Here is a 25,439-nt window from a genome sequence, read left to right as displayed (position 1 = left end):
ACATTCCTGTGGTGTCCAGTAATCGTCCACAGCTGGTCAGTTTTTGTTACCTCCCTCACATATCTTACACTGTTCATTCATGAAACCTAGTTAGTAATACTAGAGATATAACAGAATGGAGGGTTGTATGTTGATAGTGTACAAAGTTTTACTTATTTGCTTGTTATTCTTTGTTATAAAACATGGAAGCTTACAATTCATCTGAGCTTTGCTCTGATAGAGAGAATGAGGATGTTACAATGAGGTTGCAGTCCTATAGCAGTTTAATTTCTATCTTAATATGGTCAGATATTCTAGTAACTTAGTAACGTCAGTGTTGGTTTATAAGAATAGAAATGTAAATTCTATTACAGCCTCACTTTGATGACTATGACAAATGATGATGACTACATTAATAAGAATGAGACATCATTATATATAATTACATGTTGTAATATAGGAAGTACTCAGTCTTTATATAGCTATTTGTACCCTTTACTTGTGAAGTACCCTCTAAATAAGTTGTTGTGTTTGTGTATTACCAGCATATTTGTCACCACCTTTTATAAGTGTTTCATGTTTTAAGATTGTTTTGATAGCGTCTGAATGTAGATGTCTTTAATGTTACGGTCTGTCTGATGAGGGCTATATAGCCATGTTTTGATGTCTGGGTGGAGATTGATTTCAATGTTATGGTCTGTGTTATGATTTCAATGTCACGGTCTGTGTTATGATTTCAATGTTATGGTCTGTGTTATGATTTCAATGTTATGGTCTGTGTTATGATTTCAATGTTATGGTTTGTGTTGAGGATTGTCTGGGTGGAGATTGATTTCAATGTTACGGTCTGTGTTGAGATTTCAATGTCACGGTCTGTGTTATGATTTCAATGTTATGATTTCAATATTATGGTCTGTGTTATGATTTCAATGTTATGGTTTGTGTTTAGATTTCAATGTTACAGTCTGTGTTGAGATTTCAATGTTATGGTCTGTGTTGAGGATTGTCTTGGTGGAGATTGATTTCAATGTTATGGTTTGTGTTGAGGATTGTCTGGGTGGAGATTGATTTCAATGTTACGGTCTGTGTTGAGATTTCAATGTCACGGTCTGTGTTATGATTTCAATGTTATGGTCTGTGTTATGATTTCAATGTTATGGTCTGTGTTATGATTTCAATGTTATGGTTTGTGTTTAGATTTCAATGTTATGGTCTGTGTTATGATTTCAATGTTATGGTTTGTGTTTAGATTTCAGTGTTACAGTCTGTGTTGAGATTTCAATGTTACGGTCTGTGTTGAGGATTGTCTGGGTGGAGATTGATTTTAATGTTACGGTCTGTGTTGAGATTTCAATGTTATGGTCTGTGTTGAGGATTGTCTTGGTGGAGATTGATTTCAATGTTATGGTTTGTGTTGAGGATTGTCTGGGTGGAGATTGATTTCAATGTTATGGTCTGTGTTGAGATTTCAATGTTACGGTCTGTGTTGAGGATTGTCTGGGTGGAGATTGATTTCAATGTTATGGTCTGTGTTGAGATTTCAATGTTATGGTTTGTGTTTAGGATTGTCTGGGTGGGGATTGATTTCAATGTTACGGTCTGTGTTGAGGATTGTCTGGGTGGAGATTGATTTCAATGTTATGGTTTGTGTTGAGGATTGTCTGGGTGGAGATTGATTTCAATGTTATGGTCTGTGTTGAGGATTGTCTGGGTGGAGATTGATTTCAATGTTATGGTCTGTGTTGAGATTTCAATGTTATGGTTTGTGTTTAGGATTGTCTGGGTGGAGATTGATTTCAATGTTTCGGTCTGTGTTGAGGATTGTCTGGGTGGAGATTGATTTCAATGTTCGATCTGTGTTGAGATTTCAATGTTACGGTCTGTGTTGAGGATTGTCTGAGTGGAGATTGATTTCAATGTTAGGGTCTGTGTTGAGGATTGTCTGGGTGGAGATTGATTTCAATGTTATGGTCTGTGTTGAGATTTCAATGTTATGGTTTGTGTTGAGGATTGTCTGGGTGGAGATTGATTTCAATGTTACGGTCTGTGTTGAGGATTGTCTGGGTGGAGATTGATTTCAATGTTATGGTCTGTGTTGAGGATTGTCTGGGTGGAGATTGATTTCAATGTTACGGTCTGTGTTGAGATTTCAATGTTACAGTCTGTGTTGAGGATTGTCTTGGTGGAGATTGATTTCAATGTTATGGTTTGTGTTGAGGATTGTCTGGGTGGAGATTGATTTCAATGTTACGGTCTGTGTTGAGATTTCAATGGTACGGTCTGTGTTGAGGATTGTCTGGGTGGAGATTGATTTCAATGTTATGGTCTGTGTTGAGATTTCAATGTTACGGTCTGTGTTGAGATTTCAATGTTACGGTCTGTGTTGAGGATTGTCTGGGTGTAGATTGATTTCAGTGTTCGATCTGTGTTATGATTTCAATGTTATGGTTTGTGTTGAGGATTGTCTGGGTGGAGATTGATTTCAATGTTACGGTCTGTGTTGAGGATTGTCTGGGTGGAGATTGATTTCAATGTTACGGTCTGTGTTGAGATTTCAATGTTACGATCTGTGTTGAGGATTGTCTGGGTGGAGATTGATTTCAATGTTATGGTCTGTGTTGAGATTTCAATGTTACGGTCTGTGTTGAGGATTGTCTGGGTGGAGATTGATTTCAATGTTACGGTCTGTGTTGAGATTTCAATGTTACGGTCTGTGTTGAGGATTGTCTGGGTGGGGATTGATTTCAATGTTACGGTCTGTGTTGAGGATTGTCTGGGTGGAGATTGATTTCAATGTTATGGTTTGTGTTTAGGATTGTCTGGTTGAAGATTGATTTCAATGTTACGGTCTGTGTTGAGGATTGTCTGGGTGGAGATTGATTTCAATGTTATGGTTTGTGTTGAGGATTGTCTGGGTGGAGATTGATTTCAATGTTATGGTCTGTGTTGAGGATTGTCTGGGTGTAGATTGATTTCAGTGTTCGATCTGTGTTATGATTTCAATGTTATGGTTTGTGTTGAGGATTGTCTGGGTGGAGATTGATTTCAATGTTACGGTCTGTGTTGAGGATTGTCTGGGTGGAGATTGATTTCAATGTTATGGTCTGTGTTATGATTTCAATGTGTAACGGTCTGTGTTGAGGATTGTCTGGGTGGAGATTGATTTCAATGTTTTGGTCTGTGTTGAGATTTCAATGTTATGGTTTGTGTTGAGGATTGTCTGGGTGGAGATTGATTTCAATGTTATGGTCTGTGTTGAGATTTCAATGTTATGGTTTGTGTTGAGGATTGTCTGGGTGGAGATTGATTTCAATGTTATGGTTTGTGTTGAGGATTGTCTGGGTGGTGATTGATTTCAATGTTCGATCTGTGTTGAGATTTCAATGTTACGGTCTGTGTTGAGGATTGTCTGGGTGGAGATTGATTTCATTGTTATGATCAAGACTGTCTAAGTTTGGAGAAGTTGTCCCTACATTTCGGCTGGAAGTTTCTACAAAATGATGAAATAACTATCATTAAAAAACGCATTCATAGGACAATTGGATCAGCATATCTTTTTTTTCATGTATCTCGATAAATATGGTTTAAACTTTAAATATATGGATTAACATTGATAAGCTTTAATTGTTGAGAATCAAAATTAATTAGAATTTAACTTCTAATACTTAAAGTATTCCAAGTATATAATTTTATCTTGTGTGATCTATGTTGTATGTTTCTGTTCCCACATGATTTGACGACCACTTCCTACAGTACTGTCTGGCTATTAGATTAGTCATGGCATTTCACTTTTTTCTGAAAGGAAGTCTATGAGGTGGCCGTGACTCTTTACTAGTGAATCCTCATAAGAATGACATATTATAATGAAGAAATTGACTCCTTTTCATGTGGTTTAAATAACTACAAACTTGAGGTTTCTATTGAATAGGTGAATTAAGTTTCTTTTGGACTCTCTGCATTGTCCAGTAGTAATGTCAGACACAACAATATATATGTATAATATCACTGTGTATACAAACAAAAAAACCATTGTATACCAGAAATATTCGTCGCTGATAAAATTCCTTCTTGACTTTTATTTTGATTTTTTCCCACCTGAAGCTATTGAACATGACCAGAAATATTTGTTTGCTCCAAAATAAAAAAAAAAATCAAGAAAAAATTGATTGAATTGAAAATGACAAAAGACTACTAAGCTTAATATATTTAGGAAAATTTTGCTGCGTCATTTGGTATATTAAAAACTGCAAATTTCCATTCATGTTAAAGTATGAAGTGTGTTGAAGTGATGCTTAACTGAATTGATAGATATATATACACCGAGACATATTCTAATTGGCCAATTTAAGTAAAGGTTTATCCTGATTGGCTGATATCTGGGTGAGGAAGCAGTGAGGTGATAGACCGGTCACCAACATATCCTCTCATTGCTCTTGTTTTTCTCTGACACACTTTGTCTCGTGTTCAGACTGAATGACACTTCAGCTGATATGTGTATCGGAAAAGAACATGACCAAGATAGGTTTAGTGAAGTATTAAAGTGGAAATTACAAAGAAAGCAGTTATTTAAAATTGACTGACAGTTGATTCCTATGAAGAGTTTCATGACAGTTAGCATTTAATTTATTATAACTCTTTTAAATGCTTGCAAAGGCAAGTAAAAAAAAAAAGACATTTCTGTCTGGTGTTGACATAACTGGTTAGTGTGAGTATGGATGTATACCAGGTATATAATTAAACCTGTTTTGTATGAAATACCAAAGAAAATATATGCAACTCCGGTCTACCTGTATGTTTTGATGTAAATCGTTTTGAGAGAAAAATCTATTGAAAACAGGTTAATTGTAGAAAAAGTAGGTCACATCTGAACATGTTATCATATCGGGATACTTAGGTGATCTGCAGCACACTTGAGTGATCCTCCACTGTGACTGGGCACTTTACCCAGGGTACTTGTTATTCTGGTTTCCTGGTAGTCATACATTGCTGGCGTTGTTATATATATAATTATAAAAACAGGAACCAGTCTCCCTGACAATAACACCTGTATATAAGTAAATCACATACTGACAACTGACACAGTAATGGAACCCCACAAAGTACAGGAGTGTAATTACTTATTACACCTAAATAGAAACTGAGTTTTTAACACGTACCTGTAAGTTGTATTAGGTATACATATTTACCTGTTAGATACCCGGTAGTTACCTGTATTAGGTATACATATTTACCTGTTAGATACCCAGTAGTTACCTGTATTAGGTATACATATTTACCTGTTAGATACCCAGTAGTTACCTGTATTAGGTATACATATTTACCTGTTAGATACCCAGTAGTTCCCTGTATTAGGTATACATATTTACCTGTTAGATACCTGGTAGTTCCCTGTACTAAGGTATACATATTTACCTGTTAGATACCCGGTAGTTCCCTGTATTAGGTATACATATTTACCTGTTAGATACCCAGTAGTTACCTGTATTAGGTATACATATTTACCTGTTAGATACCCAGTAGTTACCTGTATTAGGTATACATATTTACCTGTTAGATACCCAGTAGTTCCCTGTACTAAGGTATACATATTTACCTGTTAGTTACCTGGTAGTTCCCTGTACTAAGGTATACATATTTACCTGTTAGATACCCGGTAGTTCCCTGTATTAGGTATACATATTTACCTGTTAGATACCTGGTAGTTCCCTGTATTAGGTATACATATTTACCTGTTAGATACCCAGTAGTTACCTGTATTAGGTATACATATTTACCTGTTAGATACCCGGTAGTTCCCTGTATTAGGTATATATATTTACCTGTTAGATACCCAGTAGTTACCTGTATTAGGTATATATATTTACCTGTTAGATACCCAGTAGTTACCTGTACTAAGGTATACATATTTACCTGTTAGATACCTGGTAGTTACCTGTATTAGGTATACATATTTACCTGTTTGTTACCTGGTAGTTACCTGTATTAGGTATACATATTTACCTGTTAGATACCCGGTAGTTCCCTGTATTAGGTATACATATTTACCTGTTAGATACCCAGTAGTTCCCTGTATTAGGTATACATATTTATCTGTTAGATATCCAGTAGTTACCTGTATTAGGTATACATATTTACCTGTTAGATACCTGGTAGTTACCTGTATTAGGTATACATATTTACCTGTTAGATACCCGGTAGTTCCCTGTATTAGGTATACATATTTACCTGTTAGATACCCAGTAGTTCCCTGTATTAGGTATACATATTTACCTGTTAGATACCCGGTAGTTCCCTGTATTAGGTATACATATTTACCTGTTAGATACCCAGTAGTTACCTGTATTAGGTATACATATTTACCTGTTAGATACCCAGTAGTTACCTGTATTAGGTATACATATTTACCTGTTAGATACCCGGTAGTTACCTGTATTAGGTATACATATTTACCTGTAATAGATACCCAGTAGTTACCTGTATTAGGTATACATATTTACCTGTTAGATACCTGGTAGTTCCCTATGTACTAAGGTATTACAGGTTTAATTTGTCTTCAATGTTCTGGAGCATGTCACTTATACCATGTCAAATATGATTTTAAGTACAAAAGTACCAAGTTTTGCAAGTATGTACTTCTTCGGATGGAGGATTTTCACACTGTAAAATTTGGATTTTAAGACACAATATGTACAGTTGTGGCCCTTTTTCTCTGTCCTCAGCAGATATCCAGTTTCTCTTACATTTGCCAAGCTTCACGCCATTATTTTGTTTTTGGCAAGGCAAAATATAACAAATCGCTAACTAGTAAAATTAGGTCTACTTTGAGATTATTTTGATTTTGAATGCGCGAGATTTATTATGTTTTGAGACTTAGCATTGTTGTTACTTTAATTCAGATCACTAGTTTTAGCCAAACAGCTTTTAAATGACCAGGATGAGGTAATGAATGTCAGCATCTGTTTTGTATCAACATTTCTTACATTAATTTACTTAATATCTATAGCCTATAGGCTCTGCCATTATGTTGACAGTAACATGACCAATCTTGATCCATTCTATATGGCTTAAGCTTCTCTTTTTAACCCTTACTTGTGGTACAGTTTTGATACGTGTTTAGTATAGAACATTTGAATGTTTTGAGAAGTTGCCTTTATGTTTCCTCATGTTTGTTACAGAATGTGTTGTTGTGTGGAGATGAGGAGAACTTAAGTGCAGTGGTGGCAGACTTTGGTTTGGCAGCCAAGATACCTGATCCACTGTAAGTATATACCTGGAACTGTACATTGTACTGTGTCAGCTGTGTACAAAATAATGAGTAGCAAACTCTCCTTACTGCTGTTGTAATCTAGGTTTCACAGAGATTTCATGTTTTATCAGATATATTAGTTGATCAGGCAATTGTAATATCTAGCTTATTGGCTAGAGAATGATATATTGACCATGCTGGGTCATCAGGCTGACAGTCCACGGTCATCTGTGTGGCCATGTAACAGTGAGGGATTAACAGATCAATGGCTATGGATGGAGAGGGCCAATCACATGATTTAATTACCCCATTGTCATCAGGCTGTCATTGTACTGATGTATTGGGTACTCCACTTACTCTGATAAGGACACCATTGTCTCTGTAAGAATATCCTTGGTTGACAACCTGACCTAGGGGGATTCTCTATCAGGTAGATAAGGAAATAGATCATTAGAAATATATGCCCAACAGATTTGGTTATTCAGTAATAATTCATATAATGCTTATTATTATCAAATGAAGATCTAGTTGTGGTCAATAACAATCTTAATTGTGGTTGTTAGGTGCCCCTGTTATGTGATGTTAAGTGGTTAGACTGACCATGTTAGGTGCCCCTGTTACGTGATGTTAAGTGGTTAGACTGACCATGTTAGGTGCCCCTGTTATGTGATGTTAAGTGGTTAGACTGACCATGTTAGGTGTCCCTGTTACGTAGTGTTAAGTGGTTAGACTGACCATGTTAGGTGCCCCTGTTACGTGATGTTAAGTGGTTAGACTGACCATGTTAGGTGCCCCTGTTGCGTGATGTTAAGTGGTTAGACTGACCATGTTAGGTGCCCCTGTTATGTGATGTTAAGTGGTTAGACTGACCATGTTAGGTGTCCCTGTTACGTAGTGTTAAGTGGTTAGACTGACCATGTTAGGTGCCCCTGTTATGTGATGTTAAGTGGTTAGACTGACCATGTTAGGTGCCCCTGTTACGTGATGTTAAGTGGTTAGACTGACCATGTTAGGTGTCCCTGTTACGTAGTGTTAAGTGGTTAGACTGACCATGTTAGGTGCCCCTGTTACGTGATGTTAAGTGGTTAGACTGACCATGTTAGGTGCCCCTGTTGCGTGATGTTAAGTGGTTAGACTGACCATGTTAGGTGTCCCTGTTACGTGATGTTAAGTGGTTAGACTGACCATGTTAGGTGCCCCTGTTACGTGATGTTAAGTGGTTAGACTGACCATGTTAGGTGCCCCTGTTACGTGATGTTAAGTGGTTAGACTGACCACTTGTCTTTGAATATTGAATTCAGAAAAAAAAATATGGGACCAGATTTGATCTCTTTGATGTCTAAATAAGGAGGTGTTATATATAGTCATATATAGAGTAGAAATCAGCCGGACATGTAGAGGCTAATAGCTATATCCCATCTTATATAAATGTTGTAGGAACCCAGTATTTGTAAAATATCCTGTGGCACATGTATATGATGGATCAATGCAATGTATATAAACACGTTATAATATATAGTCATGAAATTTTATGTTGTGTATTGTTTGAAATTAAGACAACATCTAACATCTAGAAAGTTCTTGCTATCATATTTCGATAACACTTTAAGTGTGTAAATACCATTATCATATAAAACTTAACAAGTCACTGGCATAGATATTGTTACAGCACTCTGTACACTTCAGCTGTAGACTTGACAGATTGTACAGTATCAAGGGTTTAGAGATATTGGACTCTCGTGACTCGGCCTAATAAACATACTGATGGTGTATACGCATCCCTTACCTAGTTTATATGATACATACTTTAATTATACCCCCTCCCCCCCCCCCCCTCACCCCCCAAACGAAGTTAGGGGGGTATACTGGAATCAGGTTGTCCGTCCGTCCGTCCGTCTGTAGACACAACAATATACCGGCTACTCTCCTAAACTACTGATCCGATTTCAACGAAACTTCATGACAATAATCCTTATACATTGTAGATGTGCGTAATCTATATCACATCATAATTTTTTGGTTACCACGGTAACCAGGGCATAAAACTTAGTTTTTTGGGCGAGTTTGTAGATGCAACGATGTACCGGCTTCTCCTCCTAAACTACTTAACCGATTTCAACGAAACTTCATGACAATAACTCTTATACATTGTAGATGTGCGTAATCTATATAACGTCGTAATTTTTTGGTTACCATGGTTACCAGGGCACATAACTTAGTTTTTTCATGACAATAATCCTTATACATTGTAGGTTAGCGGAATCTATATCACGTCGTAATTTTTTGGTTACCATGGTAACCAGGGCAAACTTAAATTTTTGGGCGAGTTTGACGCAACGATGTACCGGCTACTTCTCCTAAACTACTTATCTGATTTCAACGAAACTTCATGACAATAATCCTTATACATTGTAGATGTGCGTAATCTATATCACGTCGTAATTTTTATAATAAATCCCATTCAGACTTTACCTTTCTCATAACCTTTTTAATTTTGTCTTTGTTATAAATTGATCAACTGAAAAGATTTTCTCATGTGAAATCATTTCATAATGTCATGTACAACAATTTATTCATAAAATAGATAAAAAAAGAATTAGGGTAACCAAGAAAACTGAATACGACTAAGAAAAGAATTGTATAGATGAACACATAGTAACGATGGGGGTTGCAGGAGCGGGGGGTATGAGTTGGCCCTCTGGACGACAGTTCTAGTTGTAAATAGAACTGTAAATATCAATTTGAATTTACGGCATTAAGATTATGATCAGAAATAAATCTCTGTAAAAAGCATTCCCAAGCATAGAAATAGAGGTTTTGAGAGGGGATGGTTCAAGGGGTTGTTGATTATAACTTTGTACACTTGTCAATACTTTGATAAAGTTGTTGAGACCATGGCCTATCTTTAAAACAGTAAGAACAGTGATACAGATATTCAGCAAGGAATATAAATTTATATTGAAACAGTCATTATGTTGGCACAAATGATTCCGGGTAAGACGGCAGTTTACTGTGTGACAATACAGGGGAAATAACTCTGTATAAAGAGTTCTTTATACACCCATCAACAACCAGTCATATTATGGTATACCCTGTGCTGTCTGTACATCCGTCCAGAAATATATATATATGATACACATGCAATCAATAATTCCAGATAAGGGTTTATAAGGGGTGTGATTTAGTATGCGAGTACAGCTTACAAAATAAGTTGTAATCTAGTGAGTAGGTGTGAATGAAGAGAGGTTATAGGGGAGGTAAATTGGTATATCAGGAAGTTCATTGAAGTGTGGTAATGATAAAGGTTTTAATGCTTAAAAATTGAGGTTGAAATATATCAAAGTTTTATGAGGAAGATGACTTAAAGTTTTGTTGTATGGATAAAAGTTTAAAAATGAAGGCAAATTATGATTTATAAGGGAGGTAACTTAGCCTGTACAGTTAGAGAAGAATTCCCATCAAATGGAGATATGTTATGGCACATGTTGAGATATATTTTAGGCTCTTTATCTGTCGTGCAATCTGTCTATCCAGTGGGTACCTTCTTTTTTTACCAACTGATAAACAAAACTGTTGTTGTCGACACATAGGGAAACTGCAGATATTTTTGTAGGTCTAAATTTCCACGTGCAGTGTTAGAGCACTTGGCTGTTATCCCAGGGCTCTCCGTGGGGTACCACTTAACTATGTAATCTCAGCACATTCCCAGTGAAAATTCACTTCTTCATGAATTCTGGGTAGTTGTTATATATCCAATTTTATTGCTGCATCTGTTTTATTTGGAAGGATACTCGGTACAATTTGTATTCCTTTTGCCAGATATTCTCCATTACCTGTTGATAAACATTTTGAGGTCATTCCTAGAGGGCCAAGTGAGTCCTGTGTTATGGTGTGGCATCCTTCCCCCAGTCCTTTATGTATTTTTGTCAACTTTTTAAAAACCCAATTGCAAAGAAACATTGTTATTTATTTGTCTTAGATGGAATTAAGTCTGACAAAGTTTGTGGAAAATTAATACTCACCTTTTAAAGATCACGGGGACCAATTATGTAAAGACAAAAAATCTTTGTAAGAACCAAAAGAAGTAGTCATGGTATTTCATCGGTAGCGTGTCAAATGTCATCGGGGTTGTTTCTAACTTATAGAATAGTTATATTAATTGATTTTTGATGAACAAAAAAGCCTGCTGGTTTGGCATTAAAAGTTGAACTCCAGGCAATAGAATATATCTCATAGCATCTGAAGAACAAAAATCTGTCAAGTTTGGCAATGAAGTTGAACTCCAGCTCCAGGCAATAGAATATATCTCATAGCATCTGAAGAACAAAAATCTGTCAAGTTTGGCAATGAAGTTGAACTCAAGTCAAAAGAACATTATATCATAGCAGAATTTTGGTAATAGTTTGATGAATGATTATAGAAAAGTTGTAGACCTGCCGTAAGTATTAGTACCCCGGTAGTGTACTGGTGATGTATAGGACAGTGTGACTGACCTGGATCAGAAAGACCGGTGTCTCCAGTGATAATCCAGGTACAGCCAGTACGATCAGACATGGGTCTTCAGTTCCTGTAGTTCTGACATATAATAGAAGTGATAACAATATTGGGACCACTAACTATTGTTCCTGTTAGTCACACTAAAATTGTATTTACAGAGATAAAGACAACTGCCTGCCTATTGTGGGTTCTCCCTACTGGATAGCCCCGGAAGTCTTGCAGAACAAGTGGTACAACGAAAAGGTAAAATATTTGTGCTCTTTTTATACTGATTTGCAAATTACATACCTTATGTACTTCTTTTGATGAATATTAATAATGAAATTAATAAGAACAACAGAAAATGAAAATTGAAAAACCCCAATTAATTGAACATCTAATCATGAAGATAAATGATGATTTATATAGTCAGCAGGTAAATTTCCTTTTTGAAGTAAACTAAGATGAATGAAATATATGTTTGGCTCATTTGCAGGCTGATATCTTCTCCTTTGGAATCATCCTTTGTGAAATTATAGCGAGGATAGATGCTGATCCAGAAATACTTCCTCGAACACAGGTATGCTACCTAAGGCTATCATTGCCTTTTAGTCAAACTAAGGTAAACTTTTAACCTTCAATAAACTTGCTTCATTTTGTGATTATCCTGATCGAAACAAAAGACCTTATGTAGGCACAAAATGTTGTGTAAGAGACCTTATATTGAGGATTATAAGTCCCTGTCTGTTAAGCTAGGAGGACTATAGGTTTCATCCTGTTTTGTCCGGCCATCCTTCCGGCCATCTGTCCGTCAGTCTGTCCACTCAGTTTCCCACACTTTTCTCAGCCATGCTTCAAGATATGTTAGTGAAAGTTGATAAGTAACTTCAATATGAGTAGCTACAAAGGTCACTGATACTATTAGCGGGGCTGGTAGGGGACATGTATTGATTTAGCAATACCCAGCATGCTGGTTTTAACTGTCACAATGGTGGGGGGCCATATAGTAACTAGCTAATCTCAGGAATCGCTAATGCAATCTTTACCAAACTGTGTTTTTGGGGTGTCAAGTGGGGGCATTTTCTGTTTTATTTACTATATAATATAATTTTGTAATGAAAGTCACCTGCCAGGTTACACATCGCTAATTGGGATACCTGGGGAAAGTGTTTTGACTAGACCTGAATGTTACAGGTAATCTATATAACATATGTCAAGATCACTCGCAATATATTTGGGTAGTTGATCCTTTCAGATTTACAACTGCACCTTGTGGCCTGCCCTAGTGTGGCACGGACATGTTTATAGGAAACACCCCATCTAACAATAATTAAGGGACAATCTGGACACAATTATGTGATCAATATGCTTAGTTAACACTGACAGTATTTGCCATACAAGGGCAACTTCTTAGTTTCTATTCAGTACAACATCTGCATCTTGTAATGATTGGTAGCTATCTCCTGCACAATGTTTATTTTCAAACAATTTCAAGAAACAGGATCAATGTCCTAATTTGTACCATGAAGTGTAATTATGTTTTATTTGATTACACATACAACTAATTACACAAAAACGTGTCTGTTCAAAGTCGTGGCATTTTGAAGGGGGGGGGGGGGGGGGGGGGGGGGGGGCAAGCTATGTGAGTAATCAATGGAGTTTGCCTAAAAGATCTTACTTTTCATAGTGTTCCAGTGTAATTCAATTGTGTCATGAGAAATCATTCATTTAAATTGATAATGTTTGGCTTGCTTCAGAACTTCGGCCTAGATTATGTGGCATTTAGTGGACTGATAGACTATTGTCCTTTGGACTTCCTGCGTCTGGCTTTTACCTGCTGCCATGTAAGTTACCTTTTTCATGGAATAATGTTTACTATTCTAAATCTGTGATATTATTATGAATCTCAAAGCCAAGATGTTAAAATTCAGATGATGACACATATGAAAGAAAACAAAGACAAACCTGCAAGGCATGATAGACAGTAACAAATAATTCAGATATTGATACAGATTGTTTCATAATAATTTTATGCAAAAAGATTTTGCAATATATCTTTGTACAATGTAGTAGCGATGTAGTAGGGGAGATAACTCTGGGATTGTTTTCCTACAGGTGGATCCATTGAGAAGACCAGTATTTGCTGAGATAGTCATATCTATTGAGCAAATCCTAAGAAACCTTGAGGATGACTGTATCAAGGAAAATAGAAATGGTGAGACTTTTATGCCTGTTTACACTTGTATCTATAGTATTAGGGTAAACATTTAAAGAACTTGCATTATTTTCTAAGATGATACAGTTTAGTTGTTATTGTGATAAAAAAGAGTGAATTTTTTTTATTTATGTAAAAAATATGTATTAGATATTTAATAAAGATTATACTTGATATGCTATCATTTTAGGAGGATTTAAGCGGCCAGGCCATAAACGGTCTTTGTCTGAGGACAATATCTTGCAGCTGTCAGGGGAGGAAGTGATCGACCCTGGGGACTTCCTCACCTCTCTTACACCTCAGGTGGTACTTGGAGAAGCCATGAGTAAAGACGACCAGTTCTACTCACCTGCTCTTTCCAATCCATTTGTTGGGTTTCATCAGTTCCTGGAAAGGAAAATTCTTGGAACTCCCAAAGGAAAACAGTCTTTTGGTTTTGAATTGCCATCTCCTTCTAATGCATTCACCCCTCCATGTAGCCCTTGTACACCTGATCCGTACTCCGGTCGCCAAAGAAACAAATCGGGCCCACAGAGCCAGTCACTGCCTTCATCTCCAGTATTGTTGAGGAAAGCAGCAGAGAGACTTCATCAGGAGTCCATTCATGGCTCTGCTTCACGCCGACACTCCATGGCTCCTTCTAAGTTCACATTTAGTCAGAGATCAAGGTCAAAGAGTACAGTATTTCCAGAAGCTCTTGCATACCGACTCCAGACTGAGTTGGCAGGTAGTATTGAGAAAGGGCTAGCCTCTCAGTCGGAGATCTGTGATGATAATGTAGATACTAATAATGACTTCACTGGAACTAACAGATCCAGTCTACACAGACCCAAGAGAAAGCTATACACAAATGAACAGTCTAGTACAGATTCTCCATTCTATGGAAGTGGCTCCGGAGATAGAGTAGAACACAGGTGTGAACTCGGGGGCAGTGGGGGAGTAGAACACAGGTGTGAACTCGGGGGCAGTGGGGATGCATGTAATGTCTCCGTCAACAGCTGGAACAATGGCTTGCTGGGATCTAACCATGACTTACGTGATTATGTGTCTTCAATCAGCTCGACGGAGTCATTCATGTCGATTGATGAGAATTCAGTGACGCCCATTAGTCCAGTGTCTGAGGGCAGTTATCAAGACTTCTTCACTGCCAAAAAAGAAAATGTGAATAGGTGTTCTAGATCCTCCAGTGAGGATTCTATGGAAAATGTGCGACAAGGAGGACGTGAGCGACATAGGCGAGTCATGGAGACAAAACTATAGCTTATGTTTCTAATATTGATGATCTTCAGTTATTGATCTGTATAGTCCAAAAACTGACTGGTGCCAATGTATACACCACAGTGTGGTGATCTTGATACGTCCTGAAAATGTCAGTTATTGGATATGATAATGGAATACGAAAGCGTTGAGCCGGCTTTACTTTAACAGTAGATTGTGTTAGGTAGAAGCTAAGTTTTTCCTCTGCTTTATTAACAGCGTTGAGACACATTTATGGCAAACTGATTCCACTCACATATAATAATGCAAGTATTATTTTGTAGTCCTGTTTTTGATTGTTGGTTTAAAACGTCCGTAAATGGTGATACTTACCGGTAATGACACCATTCATAAAGCCATATATATATATATACCATAGATATCCGGACACCACAATGTCTTATATATATACCATAGATATCCGGACACCGGAATGTCTTATATATATATATATATATATATATACCATAGATATCTGGACACCAGAATGTCTATATATATATACCATAGATATCCGGACACCAGAATGTTCTATAAAACTGCCTTGCGTGTATATGTTGATGTATGTCTGTGACAGATGTACCTGTTGATGGAACTTGTTCTTTGACAAAGCTGATTTCTATTCAGCTATTTGTCTGTGTGCAGCCAATCAATGTTCAAATACATCAGTTAATAAGCTGTCATGAATGACATCAGTTAATAAGCTGTCATGTATGACATCAGTTAATAAGCTGTCATGTATGACTTTATTTTTATGATGAAATCATTTTACTTGGCAGAAAAATGTATTATTATTGTAATATTTTAAGGAAATATCAGGATAATCAGAATTACGTATTTATGAATTTCTAACTTTGAAGTAAACAAGAGTATAATGTTACCCAGATGCTATCTTAAATGAAAGTCTTGATTAAGTAATTATGGAATGATAATGAAAGAAATCATATTGATGTTCATTAAATGGCAGCTTTAGGATGTGGATACTTTTGATATTAACTGTGAAGATCACATTAATTAATTCCATGTGTGTTGGTGTGTAAATATTTCAACAACACAAACTTTGTAATTTTGTTATGAGTTACTGAAATGTGAATAGTATGTCAGGTTGAGTATTTATAAAGGTTTTGAATGTGTCGTGTGATAACTGTTTTGTAAGGTTGTGAAGATGCATTTGATTATGCTTTGGCAGTTTTTGTGATTCTTTTTATTGTTTCTCACAGCCAATTGTTATTTGTTATTAATTAAGTCTTTTTCTTTTTGTACTGGTGCCATCAGTTTTTTTCACAATCATGTTCAATCTTTTGTGTTCTATATATATACAGTTCTTTATTTATACAATATCAAAATATATTCACCAACAAACTAATCAATTTCATACATTTTTTAACTTAGGTTAGTAAATACTGCAGATGATTTTTTTTCTCGTTCTGAAAGATAGAGATTACTTCTTGAAAAGTTAACTTCATGTCTTTACTTATGGAATAATACCACATATACAGAATGTACACTGCTATAGCATCACTCATCCACTGTCATCTATTTATTTTAAAAAATATATATATATCCACATTAAATTGTTCTGGATTTATCGGAAGTCAGTTTGGTGAAAACTTGAGCTCCAAGAAAGTTTAACAGAGATAAAGTGAGCTTTTTTGGTAGAGGAAATAAAGACTACGGGTTATAAATTAATTTTGAACAGAACCTAAATGACTTGATATATTGCGAGACTATCATCTCATTTCTGTCTCCAAATTAAAATGTTCCAAACTAGAATTGGTTACTATTACGTGTATATAATTTGCAATTTTAAATGAATTGTTTATTCTTTCAGGACTAAATATTTATTTTAGTTAGATTTTCCTCTGAAGAATGTGCAAATGAATATAACTTGAGAATTTTTGTGAAAGATTATAGCATCAGATTCATGGAAGAATATTTCAGTGAGAAATTATTTTGTATTATTGTTTATTAAATTTGTAAATATATATTGTACATTTTGAATCAGAGTATAGAGTCTTTATGTTACGTAAATATTCATTGATTTAAATTTTTTGTCTACATTTGTTAAAAGTTTTAAAAGAAGAATATATTTAAGGAGATGGAATGTGTATTTCTTTCTGTGTTGTTAATGCTTTTTTTCCTGCTAAACATTCCTCTGTTACTTCTGTGTTATTTAGACTTAATCACATATAGAGGCTCGACAGAATGTTCTTGTCTAATGAGTATATTATTAATAATTACAAAAAAACATGTATAATATTTAAACCTGAAATGTGAACTACTTAATGGTATACAGTAAATGTCAGTTGATTGGTTATTTTTCTGTAAGTAATTATAGGATACATATCTATTTATAATATTAAACAATATCCATTATTAATAGATTAGTTAGGAAATAAGTGAAGATGTTTTGGTTATCTAATGAAATCAGCAATTTACTGCACATTTCCCCTGTGTCATCAACAATTCACTGCACATTTTCCCTCTGTCATCAGAAATTCACTGCACATTTCCCTGTGTCATCAGCAATTTACTGCACATTTCCCTGTGTCATCAACAATTCACTGCACATTTTCCCTCTGTCATCAGCAATTCACTGCACATTTCCCTGTGTCATCAGCAATTCACTGCACTTTTTCCCTCTGTCATCAGCAATTTACTGCACATTTCCCTGTGTCATCAGCAATTCACTGCACATTTCCCTGTGTCATCAGCAATTCACTGCACATTTCCCTGTGTCATCAGCAATTCACTGCACATTTCCCTGTGTCATCAGCAATTCACTGCACATTTCCCTTTGTCATCAGAAATTCACTGCACATTTCCCCTCTGTCATCAACAATTTACTACACATTTCCCCTCTGTCATCAGCAATTTACTGCACATTTCCCCTCTGTCATCAGCAATTTACTGCACATTTCCCCTCTGTAAAACCAGGACTACTTTATTGTGAATCATTTTACCTCCAAGAGCTGTGTATATATGTACTTACTGTTAAGGGCTAGCTGCCTGACTGTTCCAGAAATATGTACTTTACTGACATAAAAAGTCTGATTACTTCCTGTAAAATCCTTGTTTATTGTATTAGATACTTATGTACTGGCTACTTCCTCTAAACATCTTACTACCTGAATGAAATTCTGACTTCTTTTGATCCAGTTACTTTTCTTTACCTCATACCCGTACTCTGTTTTTACGATGGTCCCATTATACTTTGAACTTATTACCACCTGAAAACTTCCTGTAGATTTTTGTCCTTCTCTCAGGTTACAGGATCATCCCACAGGCTGATCACAACTCTGTAGAAATCAGCAGACTTCTCTCTACCTCCCCAGTCACTATATATGTTTGAGCTGTCTTAATGTTGTGTTCAGTATCCTCAAACATTTAAGGAAGTTGGTTTGAACATGCCTGTACATTTGTTGGTTACTGCCGGAAAATAATTTAATTTTTGTCTTTATGCACTTGTTATGAAATCTAGACTTAATTTACAATGTACTTAATTTTATTCAGAAGATTTTACTATTTAAATCCTTACAGATCATGGTATTATTAGATATGTTGTTTAGTTTCATTTGAAAACTTCTCATTTAAGTTATGATTTTTTCATGCACTTCAAATATTTTTACACAATATCCTTTATAAGTTATCCTGCCTTTCTCAAACCTTCTAGGAAAAGGCTCCTTGTATCCGCTACAATAAAAATCAAAATTATTCAATAAATTTCATATTATGAACATAATGGTTTATCACAAAATAAAAAGAAGAGTGCCAACTCCTGAATCCAGGTATCTAAATGTTGTATTTAAAAGGAATGCTGGTTGCCGACATGTTTCGGCCTAAGGTAGGCCATCCTCAGGGCACAGCTTACATAGTACAGTGTTACATGATGTACAGGTAGTGGTAAGTGGAGACAATAGAGGTCATGTGATAATAACAAGACAATTATGACGTCATCAATAAGTTTCCAAGGAAGTGGTTAAGGAGTACAGACATAGTTCAATTGTGATTGGTCTAAAATAAAGAAATAGATAGGAGAGCAATAAAAGAGTTTTCTAGTTCTAATATCGTCAGTGGATATTTATAATTTGTGTTTAATTGATAACCATCACAGGTACAGGCAAATTTCCAACTCCATAGTCTACAGTATATTATAATATATATTTATTGTACATATACGTGCTAGGGTTCAGCAATGAATCCCTGTAATGATCACACAGTAGTTTTTGACTTTGCTGTAGGACAAGACCTGTAGTCGGTCATTTGATTTATAATATGTGCAATATAACTAATTACCTCCCTTTATGTGTCATGTAATACTTGTCAATTAAGACAATTATTGTTAGCCCTTTTACTACATGATGTTATGTATGTTAACTATGATCTTGATAGTATTGCTGTAAGTATTCCTTTTACTGACTCAAGCTGTTGACTCTGGGTTTATTTGTGTTGAAAAATACATAAAAAAAAATTATCTGTATTGCAAGCAATGTATTTTTTTCTCTTATGAAATATAGAACCAGCCTTATCTGTCCATCTCTAGTTTACATAATGTACTTCTACATGCCTGGAGAGGGCACAGTTACCTGTATGTTTACCTGGAACAAAGTTAATTATCATCACGATAACGAGTCCCATCTTATCTCAGTACAGTTACTGGGGTACTATGTATTGTACTGTAGATACAGTTACTGAGGTACTATGTATTGTACTGTAGATAGGTACTATGTATTGTACTGTAGATACAGTTACCGAGGTACATATGTATTGTACTGTAGATACAGTCCAGTTACTGAGGTACTATGTATTGTACTGTAGATACAGTTACCGAGGTACATATGTATTGTACTGTAGATACAGTTACCGAGGTACTATGTATTGTACTGTAGATACAGTTACTGAGGTACTATGTATTGTACTGTAGATAGGTACTATGTATTGTACTGTAGATACAGTTACTTAGGTACTATGTATTGTACTGTAGATACAGTTACCGAGGTACTATGTATTGTACTGTAGATACAGTTACCGAGGTACTATGTATTGTACTGTAGATACAGTTACCGAGGTACTATGTATTGTACTGTAGATACAGTTACCGAGGTACTATGTATTGTACTGTAGATAGGTACTATGTATTGTACTGTAGAAATGTATGCTAGTATTTTCTATCATTAGACAGTTTTACAGTTCCTTTTTAATATTTTAAATAAAAAAAGTCAGCTCAAACAAATAATGTGCCGACTCAGGATTGTGTTTGCAACTCTACCTGATCATCATTAATGAACGTTATTGTAAGGTAATATGTCCTCAATCCTACTTTTACAGCAACTCCATATTTGTATAACACAACATACTTCACAGTGTGTTTGAACAGTCTGGTTTAGAAAACGACACTGAATGTGAAGTGTAGCGTTGAACAAGGTGCATGCCATCTTACCAACTATTTTTCTTTCTTTACTGTTAGAATGTCTTGTACCTCTGTGGTTATTTTGTTATTTTTTCTATTAAATATTGTTGTTTTCTTGACAATTTAATGTTGACTGTTAAATAGCACTAGAATCAATGAATCCTACTTCTATAGGTGACACTTGTTGATGGTCCCATTACCTCTTTTATATGTGGTTGTTGTAGATATACACAAACATTGTGGCAACGAAATAGAGGGTAGCTGTGATATACATATTCTTTTTTTCAGAAATGTTTCTGTGAAAATGATAGATTAATAGAACTAGGAACTATGATATTAATAGAACTAGGAACTATGATATTATAGTACTAAGAACTAGGATATCAATAGAACTTGGAACTATAATACTGTAGAACTAGGAACTATAATACTGTAGAACTAGGAACTATAATACTGTAGAACTAGGAACTAAGATATCAATAGAACTAGGAACTATAATACTGTAGAAATAGGAACTATGATATCAATAGTACTTGGAACTATGATACTATTGTACTAGGAACTATGATATTAATAGTACTTGGAACTATAATACTATTGTACTAGGAACTATGATATTAATAGTACTTGGAACTATAATACTGTAGAACTAGGAACTATAATACTGTAGAACTAGGAACTATGATATTAATAGTACTTGGAACTATAATACTGTAGAACTAGGAACTATAATACTGTAGAACTAGGAACTATGATACTGTAGAACTACGAACTATAATACTGTAGTACTAGGAACTATAATACTGTAGAACTAGGAACTATGATACTATTGTACTAGGAACTATAATACTAAAGTACTAGGAACTAGAATATTATAGTTCTAAGAACTATGATACTGTAGAACTAGGAACTATGATATTAATAGAACTAGGACATTTTATAGAACTTAAATGGATCTATGCTATTAAAGTACTGTTTGACACATTTCCCATGATGCACATTACTGTATGGATGAATATGAATGATAATACAATGTGTACAAAAAATATGTTTCTTGAATATCTTGGTGTTTATATATGGAGAGAACTTATTAACCATTAAGGAAAGAATATGGCATTAATAAATGTCTTAAAGAGATGAGCATATATATAAATAGTTAAATTATAAAATAATATAATCATGCGTTATTTTACCTTGTAGGTGAAATTCAGTACATGTTATATACTAAGTGTCATAATGCCAAAAGGATCACTGCTGCTAGTAGATCTGTTACATCGCCATGTTACTTATAAATATATTTTTAAATGATATGAATATTGTTGGACAAATGGTATGCTGTAGATGCTGGATTAAATGTGTGTGGTTGTATGAATGGTCAGGTTACCCTGGCAACACACATACTATGGAAATATGATTTTGATTAAACAGTAAATGTTACTTCACTAATTAGTATGTGGTTGTGTTGTATCTGATAGGCGACCTCTCAAGCCCACTGTCTCTGGGGAATGGCAACGGATAGAAGGATTGTTTTCATTGTCCTAACATAAATTCAATATCAGAAAGAACAATTGCACGTGGATGTTTTCCTATCGGAAACTGGGAAAGAAGTACGGTCCATCATCATACTGTTACCAGTGGGTACAGTGACCTGGAAAAAAGATCGTTGACGTCAACATTAATTACCAAAAAATCCTGAATAGTTTCTCAGTGACGCTGACATACTGGTAACCAAGGGAAACACGACCCTCTAAAGATCAGTAGGAGGTAAAATAGACATAAAGCTAAACTATACTTGTATATATATTGGAAGTAAATATAAGGATTAAAACATCTTTTAAACAATATTATGATGGTGTGCTAACTGCACATGACTTCTGAAATAAAGGGATGCTACTACCTGTAAATGAGGCCATGATTCTTACCCAGAAATGGTCAAATTTGTTAATTCCTTCTTTTTACAAAAAAATACAATTTGTACACCATACCCTCGACAACACGGCAAGATCGTAATTCTGGCCTAGAAACAAAAGATTTACACCAAAACCCTCTGCAAGATCGTAACTCGAGCCCAGAAACAAAAGATTTACACCAAAACCCTCGACAACACCGTAATTCTAGCCCAGAAATAAAAGATTTACACCAAGACCCTCGGCAAGATCGTAATTCTGGCCCAGAAATAAAAGATTTACACCAAGATCCTCGGCAAGATCGTATTCAAGGCCAAAAACAAAAGATTTACACCAAAACCCTCGACAACACCGTAATTCTAGCCTAGAAACAAAATATTTACACCAAGATCCTCGGCAAGATCGTAATTCAAACACCAGAAATAACAGATTTACACCAAGATCCTCGGCAAGATCGTAATTCTAGGCCAAAAACAAAAGATTTACACCAAAACCCCCGGCAAGATCGTAATTCTGGCCTAGTAACAAAATATTTACACCAAGACCCTCGGCAAGATCCTAATTCTAGCCCAGAAATAAAAGATTTACACCAAGATCCTCGGCAAGATCGTAATTCTGGCCTAGAAACACAAGATTTACACAAAGATCCTCGGCAAGATCATAATTCTAGCCTAGAAACAAAAGATTTACACCAAGACCCTCGGCAAGATCGTAATTCTGGCCTAGAAACACAAGATTTACACCAAGACCCTCGGCAAGATCGTAATTCTGGCCTAGAAACACAAGATTTACACCAAGACCCTCGGCAAGATCGTAATTCTGGCCTAGAAACAAAAGATTTACACCAAGACCCCCGGCAAGATCGTAATTCTGGCCTAGAAACACAAGATTTACACCAAGACCCCCGGTAAGATCGTAATTCTAGCCCAGAAATAAAAGATTTACACCAAGATCCTCAGCAACACCGTAATTCTAGCCTAGAAACAAAAGATTTACACCAAGATCCTCGGCAAGATCGTAATTCTAGCCCAGAAATAAAAGATTTACACCCAAGACCCTCGGCAAGATCGTAATTCTAGGCCAGAAACACAAGATTTACACCAAGACCCTCGGCAAGATCGTAATTCTGGCCTAGAAACAAAAGATTTACACCAAGACCCTCGGCAAGATCGTAATTCTAGCCCAGAAATAAAAGATTTACACCCAAGACCCTCGGCAAGATCGTAATTCTAGCCCAGAAACACAAGATTTACACCGATACCCACGAAAAAACATCAATTCTAACCCAAAATCGTCGGTACTGTGTGTAAAATGTGCGATTTAACAGTAGAATATTTCACATCATTCCAGATTAAGAGAAACGAACATATCTAGTTACATTACTGGACATACGATAGAATACTTAAGACTGTTTTCGGACTGACGCCGACAATGAATTACTCCAGTGGGCCTGGCTACATGTAGTTTGTAAGAATTCTATTGCTGAGCAAAATAGGTATTTATCACTGTAGTGCGCTTTCTTGGTTTGACTAACTACGACGCTTGCTATGTCGAAGTCACAAAAAAATCCTATAAACGCCATGTATAATTAATGTAATTCCGAGTATTTACATTTTCCAAGACGGACGAACGGCAGTAAAAGTCCTATAAACGCCATGAGTAATGTATACCACATCCGAGTATTTACACTTTCCAAGACGGACGAACGGCATTTAAAATCTTATAAACGCCATGTGTAATGTTTCAAGACAGACGAACTGCGTTAAAAGTTATATAAACGCCGTGAATAATGTATGCTACATTGTACATCCGAGTATTTACACTTTCCAGGACAGACGAACGAGACTACGTAAAGCACATATTTATGAACTATACCGAAGGTAACATTGTGAGAATGACTGAATTGCTGGTTAATAATTCTTTGTTAAGTTTTGATTTTCGAACAGTTTATTGGCGAGGGAGTTGTTACTGAAGTGTTTATCATAATGTACGAAGAACTTTTCAAAGTTTTAAACACCATAACCATCATCGACCATGACAATAAGAATATCCTCAAGAACAAGGACACAAACGACTCGTCAACATTAGCCGGTTACCATAATGTACCTCGATTTTTACTACTATTGTAACGAAGGACGAGTCCGATGATACACATCCTTGTACTTCTTCAAATGTCTCCATATAAATCGATATTTTTCCCGATAGGCCAATTTTGCTGTGCAATTTATTTAATTTAAAATCGAACTCGAGTCTACACAAAACATCCAATGATGGGTAAGTGTAATGACGCATAATGTGATGTTTGCCTGCATGTCCATCTTTTACCAAGGAAGCTATTAAGCTCGCTGGTCTAGCAATGGCTAGGACAAGGGATTCTCACATACTTCACAGTGTGACCCTTATCTTACTCTAGGGTTCGTGTAATAGACGTCACATCGACAATTCAATCACATCACGTCAACATTGTCTCGCATTGATGTAACGTCAATTTAGATGCATAAGATGGTAAACAGGGTAAGAGAAAAAATAATAATTCACTTCCACGGGGTTGGATTTTGCATGACGTCACTGCAACAATGAAATGACGTCATGTTAACAGTCAAATAACGTCCATTTATAATGTCTGCATTGAAGAAACATCATATCATTACATCTATACACGAAGTAAGTACAGCTTCAATGGGGCGCCGTTTTAGTTTTTATCTGCAAAATTTGATATTGCTAATTCGATTTAAAATGTCATCACTTAAATCCATTTATTGGTATCATTATACGGAATTGGTGACATCATGAATTCGAATTATTTATATCATGACACAGTAAATAAACATTTCTCACTGTTGTGTGCAGGAGTACACTTAAACCACGATGGACGATAGACCGCAATTACTGCTCGATATTAGATTAGGCATGGGCAACATTGTGTTGACAATGGTGATGTGGACAATT

At 35.7% G+C, this 25,439-nt stretch overlaps 1 protein-coding gene across 14 annotated transcripts in view; it reads left to right on the top strand.

Moving 5' to 3' along the window:
* Positions 1-22,032, top strand: part of LOC117325040 (dual specificity testis-specific protein kinase 1-like) — a 65,738-nt gene extending 43,706 nt beyond the window's left edge. Inside the window, exons 6-14 of one of the 14 annotated variants that reach the window (XM_033880952.1) lie at positions 7,155-7,237; positions 11,881-11,965; positions 12,198-12,281; positions 13,459-13,545; positions 13,817-13,916; positions 14,107-19,929; positions 19,971-20,005; positions 20,042-20,076; positions 20,137-22,032. In XM_033880952.1, coding sequence (XP_033736843.1) covers positions 7,155-7,237; positions 11,881-11,965; positions 12,198-12,281; positions 13,459-13,545; positions 13,817-13,916; positions 14,107-15,176 — 1,509 coding nt within the window. In that variant the 3' untranslated portion in view covers positions 15,177-19,929; positions 19,971-20,005; positions 20,042-20,076; positions 20,137-22,032. Of the gene's footprint in view, positions 1-7,154; positions 7,238-11,880; positions 11,966-12,197; positions 12,282-13,458; positions 13,546-13,816; positions 13,917-14,106; positions 19,930-19,970; positions 20,006-20,041 lie in introns of all 14 variants that reach the window. The other 13 variants (XM_033880946.1, XM_033880956.1, XM_033880950.1 and 10 more) reach the window with 13 other exon arrangements.
* The last annotated feature ends 3,407 nt before the right edge of the window (positions 22,033-25,439 follow it).

Source organism: Pecten maximus, chromosome 4, assembly GCF_902652985.1.
Source record: "Pecten maximus chromosome 4, xPecMax1.1, whole genome shotgun sequence".
Lineage (NCBI taxonomy): Eukaryota > Metazoa > Mollusca > Bivalvia > Pectinida > Pectinidae > Pecten > Pecten maximus.
This window is presented reverse-complemented; position numbering and strand designations above follow the sequence as displayed.